Here is a 24311-nt window from a genome sequence, read left to right as displayed (position 1 = left end):
TATATAATAACCCTATGACATTTAAATGTTTTTTACATACATTAATTTGTTTTTTCTAAAGAACACAATTTTCATATTCACATAAAAAAAAACTCAAAGATAAAATAAACTTTAAAATTCAAATACTTATTAGATAAAAAAAACTAATTAATCTAGAAAAGTGAGAACATTAATTAATCTGAAAAAATAAAGTTTCTTTTAAAAATCAATACGGAGGATGTGATGTTAAGTCTTTACATGAATTTAATTTGATGTGCCGAATTATTTCAAAAGCTTAAATATATACAAATTTATCTGTGCCCCAACCATGTTTACATATTTGTTTGCTTACAATATGATTTTACACAACATTCTTGATAAGGTGATCCGAAGGAATGAAGGACGTGTGATGTTCTTAACAACACCCTAATAACTCCAATTGCATTAATATTATCGGTCCAACTATTGGAATTATATATATATATATATATTTTTTTTTTTCTAAACAACATACTACAATATATACAGTATGTAAATATGAGTAGACAGAATAGTCATATCAATAAGATTATCCTAAACTATTAGATTAAGATTACCATGTATTTTTTTTAATGATTTTTGAAACGTTACTGTTTTTTTTGTTTTTTTGACATCAAACATTACCATCCATACTCATAGCGATGTCTATTTACGGTGGTCGACAACAATAAATTACAACAAACAACAAACAACAAACAAAATTACAACATTTAGAAAGTGGTCGACAACAATAAATTAAAAAAAAAATATAAATATAAAAAATTGTAACTTTGAGTACATTGATTTGTAATAAAAATAATGAAAATGAGATAGTAATGTATTAAAAAAATTTATATACTTAGAGAAATGGAGCCAGTAAACCCATTTTGTGGTTCCCAAAATCCATAGCATATAGTAGCAAGTAAACTATTACGATTTGGCATATTATTTAGACCTCTGCACTGTTTACTATAAAGTTTTTGCCTTTTTCTATAACTGAAAAGTAGGAACGTATGTATCATGTCCATTTCTCATTTTGCTACTACAAACATATCTATAGCCTAATCTGTCTCCACATGATCATTCAACATTTTCCCATTATCTTATAATGGTCCACAAATTCCTTTTTTTTTTTTTTCACACACTGCTACAGATTACAATTTATATAAAAAACGATATAGATTGTAAATTATAACATGTATATGTGGAATTATTAAGGAATTGAAATAAATACCATTACATCATTTGTATTTATGGAATTGTTGTGAAATTTTTGATGTTTTATCACAGTGGTTCCATTACATTCTACTAGGTATTAACCCACGTTAAACTGTGGGCCTCAAGATTTTATTTGAATTAAATTTGAAATATTTTTTTTGTTATTTATTATTAGTAATTCATCCAACCTAGTACAATCAGATTATTGCTGCAGAATTACCAAAAAAATCTTTATAAAATCTGTAAAAATCTTAGTTGTTTAACTGAATGGATATTTCTAAATATCTTATTTTTAATATACTAATTTTTTATTTATCCTAGTTAAATTGTCTTAATTATCCTTAAGGATCCTAAGGGGGAGGTATTGGTTTAGGATTTAGAAAGAATTTTAATGACTTTATGTTCTTGCTGATTGTTAGAATCATAGAAAATTGAAAGTTAAAAATGAAGGATTCTAAGAGATTGTTTAGGAAGTTTTTTAAAATCTTGATGATTTGTTTTTTCTAATCTTGTAAAATCTTTCTATTTGATGAAAGAGTTTTCATGACTTTTGTTATGAAAGAAATGATATAAAATCCTAAACCAATAACATAAAATTTGAATTCATTAACAATCCGAGATTCTTTTGTTTTACTTGAATAACATAAAACTTTTAATGACTTTATAAAACTCTTAATCCAATAACACTAGATTTATCAAGATTTTAGATAACTTTTTACAAATCCACAACCAATAACACCAAATTTTTAAAGCGTTTTTAAAAGTCTTGATTGAATAACAACATATTTTACCTAACTTTTAAAGTCATTAAAATTCTTTCTAAATTCTAAACCAATACCTCCCCTAACTATTTTTTTACTATTTTTAATGGCATTCCAATGTAATTTTTTACACTTTAAATGTTATTTTTATAAATATACTTCTCAATTATTATAGTAGGATTATTTATTAATTTAATATATTTTATTTTTTATACGAAAAACTAAACAAAGAATTATTATTTGCAACAACTTATTTTTTAATATAATTGTTATGTTAGGAAGCTTACTAAAGATATAAAATTTCAAATTAAATATTTACAATTATTCATTTAACTACTATGATTCACAACAAATTTCTGTAAGTAATATTTGTATAAGTTTAGTTATATTATATTTTTTTAAAGTTCAGCTAAATTCAACGAAATTTAACCATATTTAATAATTCAGTCGAATTTCAGCTAGATTTAGCGGTTACCATTTACACTCATATAGTTTTATCTGCTATAACCATTTATTTAGATCATTAATATGTAAGTAACTTTTTTATTTATAATTTTACTTGAAAGGTGTAAACAATAAATTCGAGACAACAAAATTATAAAAATAAACATAAAAAAGTTTATTAATATTTGTTTCAGAGGTGGAGTGAGAGACTGGAAAATTCAAAGATTCTGTTTCTCTCTCATATCTCTCACTCCTTCGCTCTCTTCTCTTGTCACATCAATCCATACTGAAGTATCTGTTTTTTTTTTTTTTTTTTTTTTTTTTTTTTTTTTTTTTGTTCAGAGTTCTCTGCTGCGTCTGCACATCTATTGGTCTGTCTTCTCTACCCCAATCCCAAATCACAAATCCCAAATCTTAAAAAAACTATCTTTACTTCGTCCTCGTTTGATTTAACCTTTTCCCTGATCTGACCCATTTCTCAAGAATCTCTCTTTCTTCTAAGATTCATTGGTGTTTTAAAACCTTTTCATCAATTTCAATTCTCTCAATTACTGTGTTTGAGGAACACAAGACCACCCCCTACCCCTTAGTGTTGTTTGCTAGCTTTTAGGGCTAGATAGATCTTCTGGTTAGACGCTAAAGTTTAGATTTTTAATCGATTTTGTGCGTGAACAGTCCGCAGCATTTCTGGGTTTTTGTTTCCCGTTGTCACATTTTTCTGTTAGCGTCTCAAAATCTTCGAATTCGGTTGATTTCCCCACAAGGGTGTCTGGAATTAACTCAAATGGGATGAGCCCATAAGTTAAAGTTGACGCCTTTGGCATCTGAAGTTAAACGATAGGTAATATTGGGTTCATGTTTGATCTGTATTATCCTGTGGTGGCCTTATCTGAATGTTAGATTAGAATTGAACTGTCTTAATCTTCTTTTAGTTCAGCTAAGAGTTGGGGTGAATTATTGAGGTTTATGCGGTTTTTCTTGGTGCGGTTTCGTTTGGTTATGTGCTGTTTTGGAATCAAGATTATATGTTGCTGCATCTTGCTAGTTACATCCCAGGGAAGTGATTCTAGTGATTGTTTATCTGTAGATGAAATAAAATGGAAGTTGTTGAAAGGAAACGATCCAGAGGAGGTTTTTTTAATTTAATCGATTGGCCTGGGAAATCTCGTAAGAAGCTCTTCTCTTCCAGCAGCTCGGAACTCTCAGGTGAGTCTGCAGTATTTGCCTTTGTAATGCTCAGAAAATAGTTTTAAAGATTTGGTTAAGTTCTTGTGAATCCTGTGGCATGTAGAAATGTTTGGTCTAAGACAATGTACTTCTTGTTTGAATGAGATTTTATTATGATTACAGACAATGCTGTTCTTGTTTTTGTAAATGCTTACAAATAGTTAGAAATGTTTGGTTCAGTTCTTGTGAATTCTGTGACATTCAGAAATAGTTGGTCTAAGACGATGTACTTCTTGTTTGGAAGAATTGGTTATTGTTTAATAACAAGTTTTGATTCATTTGTTTTATAATGCTGTGTATATAAGAAAGTATGATTCGATCTTTGTTTCGATTCTAGTAAGTAATCTCAAGTTCCTTCTTCTTCTTGTTTTTGTACCAGAAGAATCAAAGCAGATAAAACAGACTGCTCAAAACCTCTTGAAGTCGAAGGTTTCTCTTGTGAGTTATCTCAATACTATTCCCTTGTTTTTGTCAAGTGGCTTTAGTCTTAGTTTAGCGGATGAAAGGAACAAATTTGGTTTGATGTTATCTTTTGTACAGGTTGAGGTTGATGAGACTGGAAAGAGTTCAAGTTACAACCCGATAAGTGACTCGAGCTGTTGTGCATCTTCTGTTACCAGTGATGATGGACAGGGGACAAGAGCCCCAAGTGTGGTTGCGAGGCTTATGGGTTTAGAGTCTCTACCGGTACCAAATGTCCAGGAACCTCGGTTCAATCCCGATCTTGATCCGTTTTTCCTCAGACCTTCACGAAACACCAACAGATGGGATGCATATGAGAATCTTGGTTATGTAAATCTCCGTACTGACTATGATGGTATTTCCTGGGACCGTTTGGATTCAAGAACAAATAATGGGCGCAACCAACCGATTGAGCGGTTTCAATCTGAGACTTTTCCCCCCAGGTCGGCTAAACCAATATGTGTTACCAACAATAGACACCTGTCTCCTATCCGGAGTCCTGGGTTTGTCCCATCCAGGAACCCTATTTATGTAATGGAAGCGGCTTCAAGAATAATTGACCCAAGTCCTAGGATGGTTGCTAGAACGCGGTTTTCGCCATCTAATTCTCCTTCATCAGTTCCTATGAGGATTCAAGATTTAAGAGAGAAATTAGAAGCTGCACAGAAAATGTCTAGCCGTCAAGTCTCCAATGATAACTTTAACCTTAAGTACCAAAGAGGAAAGCAGAACGAGAAGAGAACCTCAACATCACTCATGACGCCGTCAACTAGTAAGTTCATGGGAAAAATCAGTTCTGATGGTTTGAAGGGTAAAATGAAGCCATCATCTTATGTATCCGCACAAGCAAAAGCCAGTACAACGCCCGTAAGTGTCACCAGAAACTCTGCAAACCAAAAGGAGAAGGCAGAAGCTAAAAAGTGTATAGTCAAAAGCCAGAATGGTCTTAGAGGAGCTCCCATCAGCATGGGAAAGAGTATGCTTAAGCAGAATAACCAGAAACAGAACTGCAGAGACAACCAACCTTCAACGACCTCTGTTTCGAACCAAAAAAGCAGCAAAGTAAATAACAAAGTTGTAAACAAGTGTCCAGTGGAAAGTGGATCGTTATCAAAGCACTCGGGTTTAACAACGGCCGCGATGGAAAAGAATACTTCTTTATCTTTGTCACGCAAAAAGACTCTTCCCCGGAGCAAAAAGCTCCCTAATGGGATGCAAAAATCTGGAATCTCTGATGATAAACGGACCAAAAGGAGTGAAAATTTGATCAAATGTAACATCACCATTGATGGTGGCTTGAGCAAAGGCAAAAATGATCGGAAAAAGGAAATGGATGTGATTTCGTTCACATTCTCATCCCCCATCAAAGGCTTATCATCTGATTCACTATCTTCCTCCCAAGGAATTGATCAAGACACAGAATCTGCAGTTAGTTTCAAAGTGATTGGCGGCGATTCCTTAAATGTTTTGTTGGAGCAAAAGCTCAGAGAGCTGACTTCTAAGCTTGAGTCTTCTAGCTGTAGCCTGACCGAAGAAGAGTCTTCATGGTCCATTCCAAAGGATGAGGTGAACGGGATGATTTCATCTGCATCAGAATATGAAAAGTCGACTCAAAACGGTCTGGATAAAGTTTTATCGGAGAGTGAATCTGTTTCTGACTGCACTTCATTCTATGACAAACAAAAATTCCAGGTTAGTTCCTTCCTAATGCATCTAAGAGATTAAGTATGCAAATTCTTATTAGTCATATTTTGCATTCTATAGTTTTAGACCGGCACTGTTTCTACTTGTATATATATTTAGGTTATTTAAGGCTTTCTAACTAATTATGTTTTGTATAATTTCTTCTGAAAATAAAGATACAAGCAGAAGAGCTCGAAGTTAGCAGCATTAGCACTGTAACTGAAGCAGATGATCTCAGAAGCTCCTGCAGCAAGGGTTTCTTAGATTGCAGACAGTCCGCAGAATACGGTTTGTTTTCTCAATACTTTACAAAAAAATGTTTAGTTTTCTTTCTCCCAAGTCCCACCGAATCAATAAGATCAATACATATTATAAAGTCAACATTTCAGCCTGCAAAACTTGAATCCCTAAGATACATGTATTGTGCGAAAACACTGTTTGCACTCAATAGGAACTGATGGCTTACATGAAAGCTAGATTTGCGGCTACTTTGATCCTGTCTAACGCTTTGGGCTTTACAGGGACAATACAGTCCTCATCAGACCAAGAACCCACCTGGTTTTCATCAAATGAGTCGCACCAATTACAAGACGAGTCCGAGCTCTCAGAATCTGTAATAACACTGAGTTGTTCAGAAGGTGAAGAAAGGCTCGACTGGGAGCTTGGGTACATATCCGAGATCCTCAGGTCTGACCAACTGTTGGTGAAAGAATTTGCTCTGGGAATGGCCACTGACATTTTACCTGCGAGCCTCTTTGATGAAATGGAAGGCCGAGGAGAAGCAACAGCAGCCAAAATCAACAGAAAGACACTGTTTGATTTTGTCAATAAGTGCTTAGCGCTCAAGTGCGAGCGGATGTTTATGGGTAGCTGCAAGGGGCTATTAGGCAAGGGCGGGTTTTTGTTTGAACAAAGAGATTGGTTAGCAGAAGAACTGAACAGAGAGATTCATGGGTTAAAGAAGATGAGAGAGATGATGATGGATGAGCTTGTTGACAAAGAGATGAGCAGTTTCGAAGGGAGATGGCTTGATTTCGAGAAAGAGACGTATGAAGAAGGCATTGACATTGAGGGAGAGATAGTATCTACGTTAGTTGATGATTTAGTTAATGATCTTGTCTCAGGTACTCAAAGAAGAACATGGAGGCAAAGGGAAGGGTTAGTTTCTGCTTTAGTAGAGCCCTGATCTTCTCTCGGTATTCTAGATTCTTCTGGTGTTTGTTTTTAGATGCTTCTTCTGATAGTTTCTCTGACATGAGAATCGAGATGAAGTGTAAGTAGCCGATATCGAGGAGCATTCTCTCACACGATGTATAATATGAGCATTCCTTCTTTTATGTTTCCACTTTTATTGAATGAAAAAAAAATGCAAATAATAGGATAATTCTCCTTCTTTCGTTCTAATGTAATAGTCTGTTATTAAGTATGAGTAAATCTTGCTTCCGCCAAGATACCAACAGTTGATAGACTTAAGTGTTACACAAATAACTTTCTTCTTGAATGAAAAAGAAAAGTGAATGAATAAGAATGGTCTTGTTGTTTAGATGGGAGACAACAAATGATGACGAGGGTGAATTTGACTCGTCTGTTGTTGTTTCAGTCTTCTTGTTTGTCATAGCCAAAGGCGAGCTCAAAGATCTTTCCATAATCATCCACAAAGTGAACTTCAAGCCCTTCTTTCACATTCTCCGCCAGCTCATCAAAGTCTCTTCGGTTTGCCTCCGGAAATATTATTGTTTTAATCTCACTTCGCCTAGCCGCTATAGTTTTCTCCTTCACCTGAGAGATTTTGTGTAAGAAACTTGCAGCAATTCGGTAAAATGTCAAAAATAAAGAATTAACAGAGTGAGAGACGTCTGGAGTTGCTAACTTACCCCACCAATAGGAAGAATTCTTCCAGTTAGTGTAACTTCTCCGGTCATTGCAAGATCCTTTCTAACTGGTTTCTTCGTGGCAAGTGATAATAAAGATGTGATCATGGTGCAGCCTGCACTTGGACCGTCCTTGGGGGTGGCTCCTGCAGGGACATGGAGATGAAGCTTGGAGTTTGCAAAGAACTGATTCTCTGGTTCTTTCTCTAGCATTATCTTTCTAGCGACTGTGTGAGCAATTTGTGCGCTTTCTTTCATCACATCACCGAGCTGACCCGTTATATTCAGGCCACCTTTACCTTCCCCGTCCTCCACAACAGTTGTCTCTATGTACAATGTTGAACCACCCATTGATGTCCAAGCTAGACCCATCACAACACCTACCGGTGTCTGCTCATATAGCTTCTCTGCATGGAATACCGGTTTTCCTACATAATCAGCAAGGTTTGATTCATCAATCATTACCTTTTCAATCGCCATCTTCTCGGATTGAGCCTCTTCATTTGATTCTTCCAATGAAGAATCAGAGGACACAGGGATTTCTTTGTCAGTATGGTTCTCTGGGGATTCTACGCCGACTTCGGCCACAATTTCAGCTTCTTCGGGATCAATTGCAACTGCAGGCTCTTCAGCGACCGCTCCTGCACGCACTAATTTAAGAGCAATCTACAAAAGAAAAATGATGTTAGATTTTGGGGGCTTAAGGAAACCATTCAGAGTCTTGTAGCAAAACTTACCTTACGGTAAATCTTCTCGATCTGTTTCTGGAGATTCCTGACACCTGCTTCTCTGCAGTAATTTTCTATCAAGGAAAGAAGAGCTGCATCACTCACCTCAACCTGCAGATAGTATGAACAATTTGAGCAAATCCTAAAAGTATGTGATTCATTGACAATTACTACCCGAAGTTAGAAGCAGACACAGTTGGAGAATAAGATTAAAGTGAGACCTGTTCAGGTTTGACGCCACAATCTCCACGTGCAGTTTTTTCCAAATAGTCTCTTGCGATATGAACTTTCTCATCAGTAATATACCCAGCAATAGAAATCACCTCCATTCTGTCTAGCAGAGGATTTGGAATCATGTCTATCACATTTGCTGTGCACACAAATAAAACCTGTAGGGAAATGGATCAGCAATTCACAGGCATCCTAGAACCATATGAAACAAAATGGTATCCACATTAATAACCTTTGATAGGTCAATAGTAACGTCGAGATAGTGGTCCAAAAAATTTGCATTTTGCTCTGGATCCAGAAGCTCCAACAAAGCACTGGCTGGGTCACCAGCATGGCCTTTCCCAAGCTGCCAAGGAACAATATAACACTTTTATTGCAGAGAAACTTGACTTTCTTAACTAATGATGAACAGTATTGTATCGATGGCATAAAAGAAGGTACATATGTGTGACTACCAACTTCAGGAAGCTAGTCACAAACTCACAATAGTAAAGATATATTACCTTATCAATCTCATCGATTAGAACAAGAGGATTTGATGTCCCTACACTCTTTAGACATTGCACCATCTTTCCAGGCATGGCGCCAACATATGTTCGACGATGCCCCTAAACACGTTATTACGAGAATGATTTATTGTTTCTATGACAGAATTTAATCAAAATCATTTGACTAAACTTTGCAAGTAAAGAAAAAAATGAGTTATACCTTGATCTCAGCGACATCTGCTAACCCTCCAACAGAGAACCGGAAAAACTTGCGATTAAGAGCGCGTGCGATAGAACGACCAATACTAGTTTTACCTACTCCAGGAGGGCCGGAGAGGCAGATGATTTTCCCTGGTGACACATACACTCAAATTTTAGTTGCAGGCTTATAGACCAGGACAAGTTCTTTTTTATCATTCAAAATCAATCAGAAAGGGGCCACAACTACTGTGCAAGTATCATACCTTGTGAAGTGCCTCTAAGTCTTCCAACTGCAATAAATTCCAGTATTCTTTCCTTTACGTCAGATAACCCATAGTGATCCTCGTCCAGAATTTTTTGTGCCCGCACAACATCAAAATTTTCATCACTGCAAATTTAATAAAATAGATTCCTCAATCAGTGAACACAAAGCAAATACATATGGTGCCATGTGACGAGCACGGATGCTCATCCCTCTCTTTGTTAGTCCCTTATAAATACTAGCTGCTGCTTTACTTAAATAATAAAGTTACAAGATAAAGCAAGAGTAAAATACCTGAAATTTCCCCATGGTAATATGGTCAACCAATCTAGGTAGTTACGGGTCACGTTAAACTCGCTTGAACTCGCCTCTAACAGCTGCAGTTTTGTAAGCTCTTCTTCTATGACTTGTAAAACATGCGCTGGAATTTTTTCCTTGTTAGGCTCAATCCTTTCCTTAAACTTTGCTGCAGTAATAAACAGAATATCAGGTGCAATTGTCTTACAAATAAAAGTATACTGGTCTCTGAACTCATACCAAAGACACTGACGCCTCATGAATGCATAAGGCAGTGAAATTATAAATCTCTAACGGTGATATAAATGAATACATAAAATTGAAGATACTAAGTTAGTACCGACCAGAAAGTGCAGATTTATCATCGGTCTCCACACCAAGCTCCTGCATTGGATCACTTAAATGAATAAACCAAATATGATATAAACCACTGACATTATGTTGAGTTGACGAAAAATACAAGCAAAATTTGTGAAGCGGGATGAAACATACCTTCTTTATAGCCTTGAGCTGCTCATTTAGTAAGTACCGGCGTTGCTCACCGCTAATTTTTTCTTCAATTGCTTTTGCTATGGTTTCCTATATGGCTCAAAAGATTTGAATCATATTTCATTCAAACAGCTAGCGGATAAGTAGCCCCAGAAATAGTACCTGAATCTTGCTAATTTCCATTTCTTTTTTCATCAATTCCAGCGTCAACCGCAGACGTTTGTGAACCTGGGTCAATAAAGGTAGAGATGAGAGATTGAACAAGAATGGAAACCCATACAACTACAAGAATAGTGTAACTACTTACATCCAGTTCTTCAAGAACTTCTTGAGCTTGGTGCCTATTTGCACCACATATCGCAGCTCCAAAATCGGCTAATCGTGGATACGTGAAATCACCTATATGCTACACAAGTTTGAAAGAAATCTACTAAGACAGGTGTCCTGAAAGTTTTTACCTGCACATGTGAAAATTATGAAGAGAACATGCCTGGGTATATGTCTGAACGTGATCTCTCCATAGTGAACTTGTCTTAAGTACATCCCTAAGCGTTGAAATAACTTCAAAGGATGTTGCCTTGATGACATCATCGTCCATGTCAAATGGGTTATCCTGCACAGAGAACAAGAAAAAAGGTTCCTGACTTAATAATTTCAAAAAGAAAAAGGAAAAATCAAACAGAAGTCTCATATCATAAGAGGAAAAGCATAAAAGCATAATTATACCTTAAGATGATCGACTTTGACGGTAAGTGGTTCCTCACTCACCTGTATAAAGAAAAAAAATTCTCCCTTAATAAAAAGTAACTCGATCAACCAAAGGACACAAAAGGTGTAATCGCTAGGCATTTGAACTTTGAATTCTTTCTTAACTGAAATTCTACCATGTATGAAAAACCCTGTTACTCTACCGACTTACCATCTCTGTTATGCGAAGTCGCCTATGACCAACAAGGATAACTTGGTCACCTTGGATACTTGAAATCTGGAAAATCAGCAAGGAAATTGTAATGTAATGCTAGTTATGCTATTTGGTTTTGATCACACAGATAAGAAACAGACATTAAAGAGAAGTAGCAGCAACACTACCTGAGCAAGTGTGCCAACTTCGTGAAGCCGGTTAAGTAACTCTTTCCCTTTTAGCTCATTTATATTTTTTTCTGCATCAGTGCTTGAAGATGAATCAGCTGATGGGTCATCCTTCAGAAGGAAAGCTCCTGCATATGGAGCTTGTCGTCTTCTGCTCTCCTGTAAGGCTGCGAGTACTTTAGGATCCTGCACACCAGAAAAAAGCACATGGCGGTCAGAGGCAAAAAAATGCGCATCTCCCAAGCTATAAAGTTAATGTTACCACTATAGTTAGAGAGAAATAGTTCTAGCAAGTTTGCCCACATTCATCAAATGAACCAAACAGGAAAGATTATAATATAAGAAACAATGAGGTAGTTAATAATGCATCAAATGCCGCTAAAATATTTATATATACTAGAAAAATAACCAGCAGATTTCAAAGAACCTGAGGTGTCAACTTTGGTAATTGGTGATGCTGGGTCTACTGAGTCTAGTTCTAAGGCTAGATACAGTCCACCATAGAGAGAATTCAATGAAATTTTTGGGGATAAACATCTTAACAAAATGTTGAATGGCCAGAAAAGGATGAATTGACATACCTTGACATAGATTGGCATGTAAAAACCAGGAAAAAGAGGCCTATGCGGCACCGGCAATGCTAGAACCTGCAATTTAACAACACAAATCAGAAGTCTAACTGAAATGTATATTAGTCACAAACAAAAGCCTCTGGTTTTGCTCTGACTAATAACTAAAAACCACCAAATCCAAATTCAAAAAAAGCAATACAAAACCACCATGGAACAGCATACAATATCACAAGCTTCAACAAAGATGAAAAGCATCTCATAAGACCAACGTTTAAAACTTTGTTATCATTTCAGCAAGGATAAGATTTTGCCTCTAGAGTTGAACTGCCAACGATCCATCAAAGCATATATATACATTGCGATTAGAAAGACCAAAGCCATAATCCTACAAAAATTAAACTAACCGTTAAACAATCCTCGGGCCTAGGGTTAGTGGGCACAATCGCAGACGACGATTTTGAGTCAGAACCTTCAGAATCGGACTCGACCGCCTTAGCTTCAGCCTCAGCCGCCACCTCTCCATCGGTAGGCTCGGAGCAGAAGAAAACACGTTGACCTAAAGAAGCAGATCGCCGGTTCCACCCAGTAAGCTGACTCAACGCTTTGAACAATGGAGACTCCACAGGGGTAGTAGACCCGACCCTAATTGCCGGAGTCAAATGATGGACTCGAGAAGCGGAAGAAGTGAAGAGCTTTAACATGGTGGGAGAGAAAGATCTGTGATAGCAATTTCTGAGATTGAGGTTTATAAAGTTTTGCCTTTTAGGCAAGAAACCATTGGAGAATTCTGGAGAAGAAGAAGCCTGTAGACGAAGATTACTATCAAAGCCCTTCATAAACCCCCGACGAAGCAAAACCCCAATTTTAAAGGCAGAGAGAGAGAGAGAGAGAACAACACCACCATTTTGCTTTACGACAAATACGCCGTCGTTTTTAATGTCGGTTCATTGGAACCTAAACCGGGCCAGTCTAGTTCACCGTCATTAGTAAAAGATATGAACTTTTAAATCATCGATTTTGTTTGATGATGAGTTTAATATAGAGAATCTGATACATTATACTAGTAGATAGAGCATTGGTTCGTTCTCTAATGGATGGATCATAACAACAACAGTAACATTCTTGTCCTAACGGCATTCCTTACTACTACTACTGATTCTAGATTTCACTACCACATGTGACATGTGTCTGTGTCTGTTTTGAAACAGAGAAGCATCGTGCTTGTGCCTAGATAGTTAGCTCTCTACAAACCCAATAACAACAACAAGATTACACACTTTCTACAAAGATTTATATATATCATCAAGTTAGTTGAATCATCTTCCGGCTCCTGCTGCTTTGAGGAAATTGTCAAACGGACTAGCTGGAGGTAGTCTCATCATGGACCATGAATCCTGCAACACTCCAGATTCTCTCCCATAGATGTTCCCATCTTCTACTACCTGTAACACAGCGTATCAACGTCTAAGCCTCGTATAATAACGTTTCAAACCTTTCTCTTCACCAGATGGTATCATAAAGTTAAGACCTTTCTCACTATTATTGAGGACCACAGCAAGTTTTAACAGTTTGTAGTTCTAATCTGTTTACTATAAGTAGGTTTGGTAGGCAAAAAAATATATCCTACTCACTGTTACGTACCTTCTCAAGTGCATATGATTCCTCTGGTGAGTTTCTGTAGAGACCATTCATCTGGCGGTTCTCAGTAGCCAACCACCTTGAGAGCTTCTGTCTAGTACCAGTCCCAAAAGTTTCACAGCGGTTAGTCATTGTGTCATAAGGAAGCGGTGAAGTAGAGACAGATGACACAACCACTTGACCAGCCACCTCAAGTGCCTAGACAACAAATCACAAACCAATCATAAGACAGACAACACAGATATATTTATCAGCCAGTTTCTTCTTTATGCCGAATGTGGTCTACACTTACAGATTCCATAAGCTGGCCAATGCTGATAACTTGGGGAATAGATGGTGAAGGAGATCCTCTTGGGGGAAAACGCACAGAGAGTTCACTCGTCACTTCGTCCTCAGCCATTGAACCTGCAGGTATGTCCTGTGATAAAAAGAAACACAAGTGTTTACAGTTCCTTTTATCATCAAAATCCCAACGAATATGGGTCTTCAGAGAATAGTTTACCTCATCGAAGGATAGCGATTCCTTAGAGATACTTTGGTTTGGTTGAGGTTCAACATTTGGCCGTGATCCAAACATAAAGGCATCATCAGGTGTGAATGGCTCCGAGAGTTGCATCTTCACATCAGCTTCCTCAAGCTTAACAAGAAAATATATAAAAAGCAAATCAGCACAAGAATCACCAGGTTTATACTTTTTTCTGGTTCCTAAAGCCATTGATCAGAGCTAATGCTCACTGAGAAACAGAAAATACAAGAATTACCTTAGAAATCTTATGTAGATTTTTGGCGACGATATTGGTTATAATAGTGTTGGACAGTTCTACTTTGCTTCGCATCTCAAACAGCATTGAAGTAGCCATCTGGCTATCACCTAAGGACCCAAAATCTTTCATATTCGCCTGTGGTCTTACGTGAAGTTGTAAGTCATCGCCAATGAATAGATAGGGATCCACCTGAAAAAAATAGAGCACATAATCAAGTTATGTTACACAATCTCCATGGATGAAAATAATAACTGAAACAACACATTTGAGAACTCACATCACCAGGAACTTGAGTCTTCAGCATTTCACAAATATGAGGGATCTGATATATTTTGGCAGCGAACATCAGCGTACTTGTGGATAAAACAAGGATCAACCGCTTGCAAACTGTGGGTAATGTGCCTGGCAATGAAGAAAGTTTGGTTGCTCATAAGCCATTTCTAAAACTTTGATCAATTTAAGAGAGTATTATCATGAATCAAAACCGTTATTAAGATCCAAAGAAAGATTCCTCAATGAGAAGAGCAGCTGGAAGGCTCGAACAACAAGCCCGTCATCAGGATTCTGCAATAAAAAATGATCATGAGAGGTTAAGTATGGCATCATGAAAGTGAAACATTAAGAGCCAGAAAAGAGGAGAAACTTTATGTTGACCTTCAATCGCAAGGAAAGAAGCACCAAGCTGATAGAATGAGCAATAGCTTCAATGTTGGAAGGTAAGATATCAGGAAGAGTCGATTGTATCCAAAATGCAGATAACAATTGCCCGATTTGATCTTCTGTAAACTTCATCATTGATGGTAACTGCATCACCAGACAGTATCACACAATTGCATAAACATAAACATGTGATGGTCCTATAGCACATAACATCCAATTGTAAGCAAAGAAAAAAATGTTACCATATCAGCTAGATTAATAAATCCAGCAGTCCTATCGATTATGGAATTCAACTTGTGAAAGTTTGGGGACGATTTGTAGTTCTTAAGATCTTCGTGAGTATTATTATTATAACCGTTCTTCTCAATCTTGGCACCATCCTTCTCCTTCCTGAGCTTGTCTAATCGAGCAGTAATAGATGTGAAGGCAGATGTTGTATCACTCCTCCAGTTTCTTGATTCATTAAGATAGCCAGAAGCTCTCACTGATGCAAGTCCAGCCTGAGACTGACCAGAACTTTGCAACAGTATTACTGAAAATATTTCATGCGCTCCTACACGGGTTTCGACATTTGGATGCAGCATTGCTTTTAGAAGCGCATCAAGAAGTCCATCTGGGAAAACCTGTATAAAATTAAAATAAGTATTAAATAATCTGTAAAGATGATGTTAGAAACTACGAAGAAACAAAAAAAAAAAAAAAACTATAGTTCACCTGTTGTGAACGCATAGATGGAGATAATGCTGAAGACATTGCATGAGCAAGTATCAACAGCGATCCAACCGCTGCGCGTGAAACAATTCCTGAAGAAGGAAGTTCCTCGACTGAAACAGCCATCATATCGAATAGGGGCTGTGTATTAACAATTCCTATGGCTATCTCCCGCAGACAATCTTCAATAGAATTTTGAAGCATCACGTTCAAGTTGAGTTCCTCATCACCAATTGATCTAGCTGTTGCCTGAAAGCTTTTCCTCAGGTGCCGACACAAGTCATTAACAAAACTTATGTCCCTAAGATACGAGCTGGTCCTGATCAGCTTTGCTAGACAACCAGCAACTTGTATGATATAAGCCTTGAGCTCAGGGTCATTGGCAACATGCTTATTGTCAAGATGACGTACAACAGTCGACAACACCAATTGCTGACTCCCTAATATATATAAAGAAACACAGCTATGAGGTTTATACAAAAAGGTGTCTAGACAAAAACCCAATATTCTAAGAAAACAAGACAAGACATAAAGAAGATACCAGAGGTTTCCATCAAGTATACTGCATCAGAGAGAACTATCATGGCCAGCCCATTTGGGGGAGTCCATTGGCGTCTAGAATTGAAATAGCTGAACATAGGATCCAAGATTTGCCGCAGAGTTGTGCTTTCTTTAGCCAGGTCAACCATCCTCTGAAGACATATCTGTGCCCAAACTTTGGGCATCTCAGTTTCTTCTCTAAAACAATTAAAAGAGAAAGAGGCACTTAGCAAAGAGAAAAATACAAAGATATCATGGCAACAAACAGAGGATTAAGTGAGTTACTTGGTCAACAGAGTCGGATCTTTTCTTGCTGTTCTTGGTCTGACAATCAAGTAGCTAGGGCTATTCCAAACTGCTGTCCCTCGGCCTTCACATCTAATCACTTCATTTACCCAGTTACAATTTTGCTCTTCTCTGTCTTCGTTGGTCTGAACAATCATGTTTGCCTCGTAATTGTCAAGAGTGGCATGTACAATCTCATCAACAGCAGCAAATATATGCGAAAACTCTCCCATAAACCACACCTGGTGAAGAAGCAAATATAATAAAAACTTGTTAAAACCGGACAGAAACTTTTGGGAGTAAGATTGACTGAATTTGGAAGACTAAAAGAACTAGTTCTAGTACCATCGCTGAAAGGCATTGCAGACCAGATGCTCTTAGACACAGCTTTTGATGTTCGTCACCTTCTTCACGAGCCAATGCACAAACTTTGAGTGTAAATTTTTCAATGCTGTGAGTATAAGTTCCATCAACCTGTTCATAGCAGATGAAGAGTGAGAAATTTCACGTTTTCAACATTGACTAGCATAAGTGTAGAAGCCATGAACATTCTGAATTGTTAAATCAGTCAAAGCCTCAGTATGCATAGTTCTCCTAATGTTCTGCAATTAACATTTTACCTGACTGTAAATGAACCTCGTCAATGTTTGGCATCCAAGAATGGTCGGTGTGTCCAGCTTTGAATTTTCAAGTAGTTCCGTAACCACATTCAGCAAACTTGTAGCAAAATAAGCCCTTAAATAAGAGGAAAACAAAACAGGCAAGTGTTTAAGAATCATCGAAGTAACAAAACAGGCTACGAATTTGCATTACTAATTTTGCTTTCCTAAAACTGCCAGATATTAGAAAGCTTACATCTGATCCTTGCAATGGCAAAGCATTTTGTTGTAAGCCTCGGTAACAATATTAATGAACTTCATCTGTTCAGATCGAAGGTCCTTGTAACACCTCTCTTCAAGAAACTTAGCGATCTGTGACAGCCACAAAACAGAATAATGTATGCTGAACAGAACTTAAACACAAGACTCCTCCTCACCAACTAAGTAGTAAGATTCAAAAACCAAAACTATACCTTAGGGATACGGATCGGGTTCTTGGCAGCATACTCGCACAATTTGACAATCTTCCTTTCATTTGGTGCACCATCCTACAGAACATTCATACAGAGTAAGTTAAAAATATCTCAAGCACGTTTACAAACTCTCAAATCAAAACCTATACCAGATAGTCTGAAGCAAAGATGTTACCAAATCACAAGTGAAAAGTGGAAACTTTATAACGAAGTGAGCTTCAAGGAGGACACACACTTACAGGGGATTTAGGGAAGATCTCACCAAGCAATTTCTTGTAACGCTTGACGGGCTGGCGAGATCTCGACCTGAGAGCTGGACAGCAAATACACATACTCTCACACGCCGGGAAAACATTCCTAGAGATAAACCCCATTCTCTCTGCAAACCTTCACAGAAGAAGATGGTGTTAGAACATTAAAAGAAGAGAACATAGAAAGCTTCAATTTTTTTGTAAACCCTAGAGGAGCCAAAGTTACTAAACCAAGACAAAACAAAGGAGAAGAGCAAAAAAGAAAAAGAAAAAAAAAACTTTCTGAGTAAAAAAATTGAAGAAACCTAATACTTTTTTTCAAATTCAAAATTCAAAACTTTAAAATCGAGGATATAAAAACAAAAGACGAAAAATATGTCAGAGGTTCAGAACAACAAAACTGGGTATGCGTTTGGAAACGAAGGAGAGACAAAAAAAAACACAAATGTGCATTACCCGATTTCTAAAAAGAAACCCTAACCCAAAAAATTTAGCTTAATCTCCAAGGTAATCGAGAAATCATGAAAGGAAACTAAAGAAGAGAGATTTGAAGACACGTACAGAGCTTCCAGGGGACGGATCTGAGGAGAGGCGAAGTGAAACTGGAAACTGGTTTCAAAGCTTTGATTAATCTAATGAGAGAGAGAGAGAGAGAGAGAGAGAGAGAGGGAAAAGGCGCGTGGATTTGGATACAAACTGCTGCAATTAGAGAGAGAGAGAGAGCACGTGAGAGATGTTGTCACAGATTTTAATGTATTTTTTTTTCTTTTCTCTCTCTCTCTTTTTCACTAGAGAAAAAGCAGAACTAGCCTATAGTACTTCTGTCTTGTGTCAGAATGCTCCATCAATTAAAAAAAAAACAGAAGCTAAACAAGTTGGTTGTTGTCTTTGTTGACAACAAAAATTCGAACAATTTTGGTTTTTTTTTTTTTTTGCTTATTAAAAAAAAGTTGTTGAAGTTAGAATGACGAATGACCCGAATCCGGTCCGACCTAAGTCCTCCTGACCCTGAGGGCCTGAAACTGATGAAATACACAATGGTCCGGTGACTCCGGTCCGTCCTTCCGGATGATATTTGGTGTTAAATCTTGTTGGACTAGGATTTTTTGGGCAACACAACCTTATTCCATATTTTTATTTTATTTTAAAAACAATAACCCTGGTTCCATATAATAATAATTGAAGAATGTTTCTAAAATATTGCGAATCTTTAGAATCTTTAAATAAATAGAAGCTACACTATAGTTTCTGTCAAAAGAAAATGTGAGTTAGTAAAGTCATATGGTGGTGGTGGAGATGATGATAATGATACCTTGATTAGAGTTTAAACAAATATGTGTACAAAGGTCAGAAACAATGACTTAATAAGAGTAAAACTCTTCTAAAGCTCAGCAAAAATTTATGGCAACAGAATCACATAAGCAATCCTTCTGCATTCTTAAGAGCTTCTTTGGCTTTCCTGAATTCCCCATTTGTTGCCTTGTTAGTTTTCACACCATATTCCTTCACCAAGAATTTGATACCATCGCGTAGAGCTTTGTGAGCAAGATCTACACAAGATTATCAGGGTGCTCAACGGTGGCCTCGAATAGCATTCAAAAGTGCATGATTCTTTTTGTGGTTAACTCCACTGGATTTGTTAAATCCACGGATTTGAGAACCGCAATTCAAGGATACAATAATCTCTGCAAGTGCGAATGTTCTTAGTTTTCTAACATCGGCTTGGTTATTTTTCCAAGTATCTTAAATTTGAATTTTAAGGAGAGCAAACAGAATAATGTCGCTGAAAGTAATCGAAAGTTTAATATGGTTTAGGCCTAATATGGTTTGATGAAAAAAATAAAAAGACTTAAAATCTGGTCCGACTCTAATTTGCAAAAGCAAAAACACATCCTATCATGCCTTCAGTTTCAGGAGTTGGATCTCATACAAATTCGGCAGTCTTGGCCTTAAATTCTTCCAGCAAATCCTCAATGCTCTTCACCGAGTGGGCTGCACTGTCTCTCAGACGAACACTCACCTGAAAATGTGAAGGTCCAACAAACAATTGGTCTTAAATGTCTTCACACAAAACAAAATTAATTAAACTCGAGAGACTCTAAATATGGATGGCCGTCTAACCTGTCCAGTAGCTGCTTCAGTTTCACCCACGACCAGAATGTAGTTGTACTGCGCAAGCTGAGCTTCACGCACCTACAGACACACCACAATCATCATTACTCAAGTCAATATTAAGAATCACCAGCCAACCAGAGAACAACAATGGGAACAACCAGTCAATTGTTACCTTTTTATCGATCTTTCTGTCTGTTAAGTCGGCATCCACATAGAACCCAGCATCATGAATTTCCTTTTGTACCTGTTTGAATGAATGTGCCAAAAGACACGCTAGAGATTAGATGCTGCAGATAAGTTAATACGAACCACAGGCGCTAACTAAAAGAGTACAGGCAAAGCCACAAACTTAACCTTTTCTGCATATTTCTGAGATTTCTCTGATATAGGGCAAACTATGGCTTGGCGCGGACTAATCCAGAAAGGCCATTTTCCTTTGTAATGCTCCAACAATATGGCAAACATACGTTCCACAGATCCCAACACGGCTCTATGTATCATTACAGGTTTAACCCTCTTCGCTTCGTCCTCAGCTGCGTATTCCAATTTGAAGCGATCCGGAAGTTGAAAATCAAGCTGATAGAGGCGACAAGAAACATACAATCAACTCCTGCACTGATTACAGCAATGGAATGCATAGAACAGAAAAACTAAAAAAAAGTTTCAGAGCATAACCTGTAAAGTAGCACACTGGAATTTCCTATTCATCGCATCAGAAACTGTGATGTCTATCTTTCGGCCATAAAATGCACCATCTCCTTCGTTCAACTGCCAAAACAGCACACATTAGAATGAATGCAGACTTTTGTGAATAGAAAAGAGTATTCAACAAGTGCCAATACCACTAATGGCTTTCCAAAAGCTTCTATAGCTTCTTTGAGATCCGCTTCAGCTTTATCCCATGTTTCCACATCACCAAGGTGCTTCTCTGGCCTCTGAAATTTAAATTAACATGCAAATAATGGTTATAGAAACATGTCACGCTAAGACTATAAGATTTGGTAGATGCACTGGTATATAAATCATCAAATATGGTACCGTTGAAAGTTTTAGCTCATAGGTAAACCCAAAAATTTTGTACACATAGTCAATGAACTCCAACACACCCTGCACTTCTTCCTTAACCTGCAAATAGATGACATTAACTATAACAAAAAAACTGGGAGAAAAGGAGCTCCGACAGTACCAGATAAGACACATATATCACAAACCTGTTCCGTTGTACAGAATATGTGTGCATTATCCTGAAAAAGTATGCGAACATTATATTAAGTATCAAACATGCATCGTGGAAAGGGAAAAATGATAATAAACTATAGTAAACAAGGATACAAAATCTACCTGCTGGAACCGTCGGACACGAGTCAACCCACTAAGTGCTCCACTTGCCTCATTGCGGTGTAACACTCCAAAGTCAGCCAGTCTAATAGGTAACTCTACAGATCAGATAATATAAGCAGCCAAAAGATGGCGTCAGTCCAGATAAATGACAGACAACTTCTTTAGTAAGATTTATAAAGGGGAAACATTAGCCATAGTCCTTGAAGATAACAAAATACAAATTACACTTTGGAACAAGTCTCCTGTCATTGAAAAAGTCAGCACTGTGTAATCCACAAGTTTTGACAGAATTTCATGGAGTGAACTTTAATTTCTACAACTAATATTATTCATAGATCTGTTTTTGGTGATATCAAATAGCAAAGAAGGAACAGAGTCATACCTCTATATGAGCGAACCCTATGTTGGAATATCAAGCAGTGACCAGGACAATTCATAGGTTTCAGCCCGAACTCTTGCTTCTCAATCTACATAAGGAACATTCTGATAAGTCATTCATACGCAGAATATAACTTAGAGAGCTGCTTTGCTAAAGTAACAGAGTCAAAGAGACTCTTAAGGTTTCCATGTCCTCTTACATCAAACGTAAACATATTATCCTTGTAGTTTGCAGCATGTCCGGATGTGTCCCACAGACTCATGTTGTACATATTTGGTCAAATGACCTGCCAGTGCAAGGTTATTTAGCGATCCCCACTCAACAAGTATATTAAATATATGAGATGAGAGAGCTAAGGAAAACCTCTGTGTAGCCCCTTTGCCAGTATTGCTTCTTAATGAAGTCCATCAACTTGTTATATACACGAGTGCCGAGTGGAAGAAAGAAATAACTTCCAGGGCTGAAGCTCAAGGATGGTGAATATATGTATGTGCAGTGAAACACAAAGAGGAAAACACAGTATATTAGCAATGAAATACCTGAGGTGATGACTAAAGAAGAGTTCCTGCTTTTGGCCCAATAGTCTGTGGTCATACTTTTTGGCTTCTTCTAGAAATTGAAGATATTTCTGTAACGACCAAGTCAAAGATAATAGATATTATTCATACTTATGAAACAGCGTAGCTTCTGATCAGGATAAGATATCCCATATACTCTCTGCAAGCTCTCACGGTCTTTGCTACCCCTCCAGTAAGCTGATGAAGCCTAAGAAAATTACATTTGTCAGCATAAGAAAACAAACTATAATATGTACATATGTAGCTCTTAGAGATACAGTAGCAAATCACCCTCAAACACTTGAACGCTTTCACGAAAGAAGTGTTTGGTATGTGCGGTCCACGACACAAATCCACCAAGGGGCCACATCAGTAGACAGTAATGGTCTTGTCCGCAGGCAAATCATTGATGATTTCAACCTAGATGATTATCAGTAGAATAATGAGTCCAAACAACATAAGAGGACAGAAATAAGCGTAAAGTTAAGGAAGCATAACAAAATTCAATGATATTTATCCACAGCTTAACCCACCTTAAAATTATTCTCTGAACTCGAGTGCCTGATCCTTTGTCACTTCAATCCTTTCAAATGGTTGTGCTTCCTGAGATGTAAATAGAAAAATATGACGGCGGGTGACATATCATGCAATTTTCGTTAAAAGGTCTGAGAAACGAACAACCTATATTACAACATATATTGTAAGAAACCTTCAAGATAATCGAATAAAATTTCAGAGTAAAGAAGAAACAATACCTTAGCAGCTTTTGCAGCACCTGCTTCGATTTTAGGAAAGTGATTTTCGTTCAAGCCCAAGTCACCATAAAATCCATCATAGTAGAAACCCTGCAATAACAAATCCATTACTAACATCAGCGATAGCCACATTTGCACAGCACTTAATTCAAATACAAACAACAAGACCAATGATTTCCACCTTTTTTTTTCTCTATTCCTAGGGCCAAGGAAATATCTTAACATAGAAACCGAATTTCACAAATGATGGAACATGACATACAAACAAGTAACAATACAAACAAGCTGCTTTTACCTCTCCTCTCGTTGTACATGGTCTTATGCATAGTTGACACCCATACTCCTGTTCGAGAGCCTACAACAAGATCACACCCACATCTACCATAAACGAATCGTTCACCACTAGCAAAACTTTTTCGAAAGTCAGATAAAAGATAAAACTCTTATACCTGACCAAGAATGTGAGCACTAGAATGCCAGAGAGTATCGCGACCTTTATCGCTATCAAACTTGAAAAGCTCAAGCTTACAGTCACCTTCAAGTGGCCTACTCATATCCCAGAGAACATCATCGACCGCTGAAATTAGCGCAGAATTTGCCAAACCCTTTGAAATCTGAGCAGCAATATCCATCGGAGTTGTCTCCCATTTCCTCCCTTCTTTCACATTCCCATCTGGCAACGTAATCCTAAACACACACAACGCCAGAAATCAAAATCAATCTTCAACGAACAAATTGAAAACCTTAAGACACACAAATCAGAGTAGCACATATGCAAATCGTATTTACTTGATCGGATCGTGCGGTAGGGACTTGAGCTTCTCGAGTTGATTGGCTTGGATATGCTCGAAAATCTTGATACGTTTCGGGATGACGGCGGAAAGATACGCCTTATCCTTTGGATGATTAGCTGCCATTGACGGAACAGTACAAAACGACGACGCAGAGGAGAAGAGAGCTGGTAGAGACGAAGAAGAAGAAGAGGTGTAACGACGAATAGAGCGAGCCGTAAGACGAAGGAGCATCAAAAGCCGTTGCAAAGGTTTATGTTATCTGTGTGACCTCCTCCTCTAGGGTTTTTTTTTCGCCATCAGTAGAAAACAAAATCGAACCAAACCGACCTAAAATTGGGTGACTTCGGTTTTCCGGTTTTTGAATTCGTGAAATTATCTCATTTAATTCTCGGTTTAGAAAAACAATTAGAGTGCAACCGGTTTAGTTAG

General features: G+C 37.4%; 3 protein-coding genes, 1 non-coding gene and 1 pseudogene across 6 annotated transcripts; 1 reads left to right on the top strand and 4 right to left on the bottom strand.

Moving 5' to 3' along the window:
• The first annotated feature begins 2627 nt into the window (after positions 1-2627).
• LOC104709452 (uncharacterized) lies at positions 2628-7241 on the top strand. Its single transcript, XR_015564185.1, has 6 exons — positions 2628-3261; positions 3508-3626; positions 4027-4085; positions 4188-5801; positions 5969-6080; positions 6314-7241. It is a non-coding gene; the product is annotated as an uncharacterized LOC104709452 (transcript).
• On the bottom strand, positions 7125-13138 carry LOC104707000 (lon protease homolog 1, mitochondrial). The gene is made up of 19 exons (XM_010423241.2): positions 12425-13138; positions 12030-12095; positions 11449-11634; positions 11279-11344; positions 11086-11127; positions 10850-10972; positions 10667-10765; positions 10522-10587; positions 10363-10449; positions 10215-10254; positions 9868-10039; positions 9575-9699; positions 9331-9461; positions 9126-9230; positions 8855-8968; positions 8613-8780; positions 8401-8502; positions 7667-8329; positions 7125-7571 (listed from the first exon to the last, which is right to left on the bottom strand). Exons 1-19 carry the CDS (start codon positions 12854-12856, stop codon positions 7389-7391), a joined length of 2970 nt encoding a protein of 989 aa, XP_010421543.1. The 5' UTR covers positions 12857-13138; the 3' UTR covers positions 7125-7388.
• Positions 13022-18931, bottom strand: LOC104706999 (protein SEMI-ROLLED LEAF 2). Of its 2 annotated transcripts, none has more exons than XM_087462486.1 (18): positions 18503-18931; positions 17930-18077; positions 17691-17765; positions 17474-17589; positions 17239-17353; positions 16964-17092; positions 16619-16860; positions 16335-16531; positions 15797-16233; positions 15325-15705; positions 15077-15226; positions 14908-14986; positions 14700-14824; positions 14420-14611; positions 14161-14295; positions 13951-14076; positions 13662-13856; positions 13022-13462 (listed from the first exon to the last, which is right to left on the bottom strand). In XM_087462486.1, the coding sequence occupies exons 2-18, from the start codon at positions 18062-18064 to the stop codon at positions 13337-13339; spliced, it is 2955 nt and encodes a 984-aa protein (XP_087318612.1). In that variant the 5' UTR covers positions 18065-18077; positions 18503-18931; the 3' UTR covers positions 13022-13336. The 2 variants fall into 2 exon arrangements, with proteins under 2 accessions (XP_087318612.1, XP_087318613.1); XM_087462487.1 differs by having other exon boundaries at positions 17930-18069; positions 18503-18801.
• Positions 18932-19670: 739 nt separating this feature from the next.
• Positions 19671-21199, bottom strand: LOC147939915 (threonine--tRNA ligase, mitochondrial 1-like). Its single transcript, XM_087462485.1, has 7 exons — positions 21095-21199; positions 20899-20991; positions 20732-20824; positions 20411-20632; positions 20229-20300; positions 20063-20134; positions 19671-19961 (listed from the first exon to the last, which is right to left on the bottom strand). Exons 3-7 carry the CDS (start codon positions 20762-20764, stop codon positions 19866-19868), a joined length of 495 nt encoding a protein of 164 aa, XP_087318611.1. The 5' UTR covers positions 20765-20824; positions 20899-20991; positions 21095-21199; the 3' UTR covers positions 19671-19865.
• Positions 21200-22003: 804 nt separating this feature from the next.
• Positions 22004-24166, bottom strand: LOC147939914 (threonine--tRNA ligase, mitochondrial 1-like; annotated as a pseudogene). The gene is made up of 9 exons (XR_015564184.1): positions 23878-24166; positions 23538-23775; positions 23384-23443; positions 23089-23178; positions 22867-22936; positions 22625-22753; positions 22316-22541; positions 22140-22236; positions 22004-22062 (listed from the first exon to the last, which is right to left on the bottom strand). The product of XR_015564184.1 is annotated as a threonine--tRNA ligase, mitochondrial 1-like (transcript).
• Between the last annotated feature and the right edge of the window lie 145 nt (positions 24167-24311).

This window comes from Camelina sativa, chromosome 8 (assembly GCF_030686135.1).
Source record: "Camelina sativa cultivar CO46 ecotype springtype chromosome 8, ASM3068613v1".
NCBI lineage: Eukaryota > Viridiplantae > Streptophyta > Magnoliopsida > Brassicales > Brassicaceae > Camelina > Camelina sativa.
This window is presented reverse-complemented; position numbering and strand designations above follow the sequence as displayed.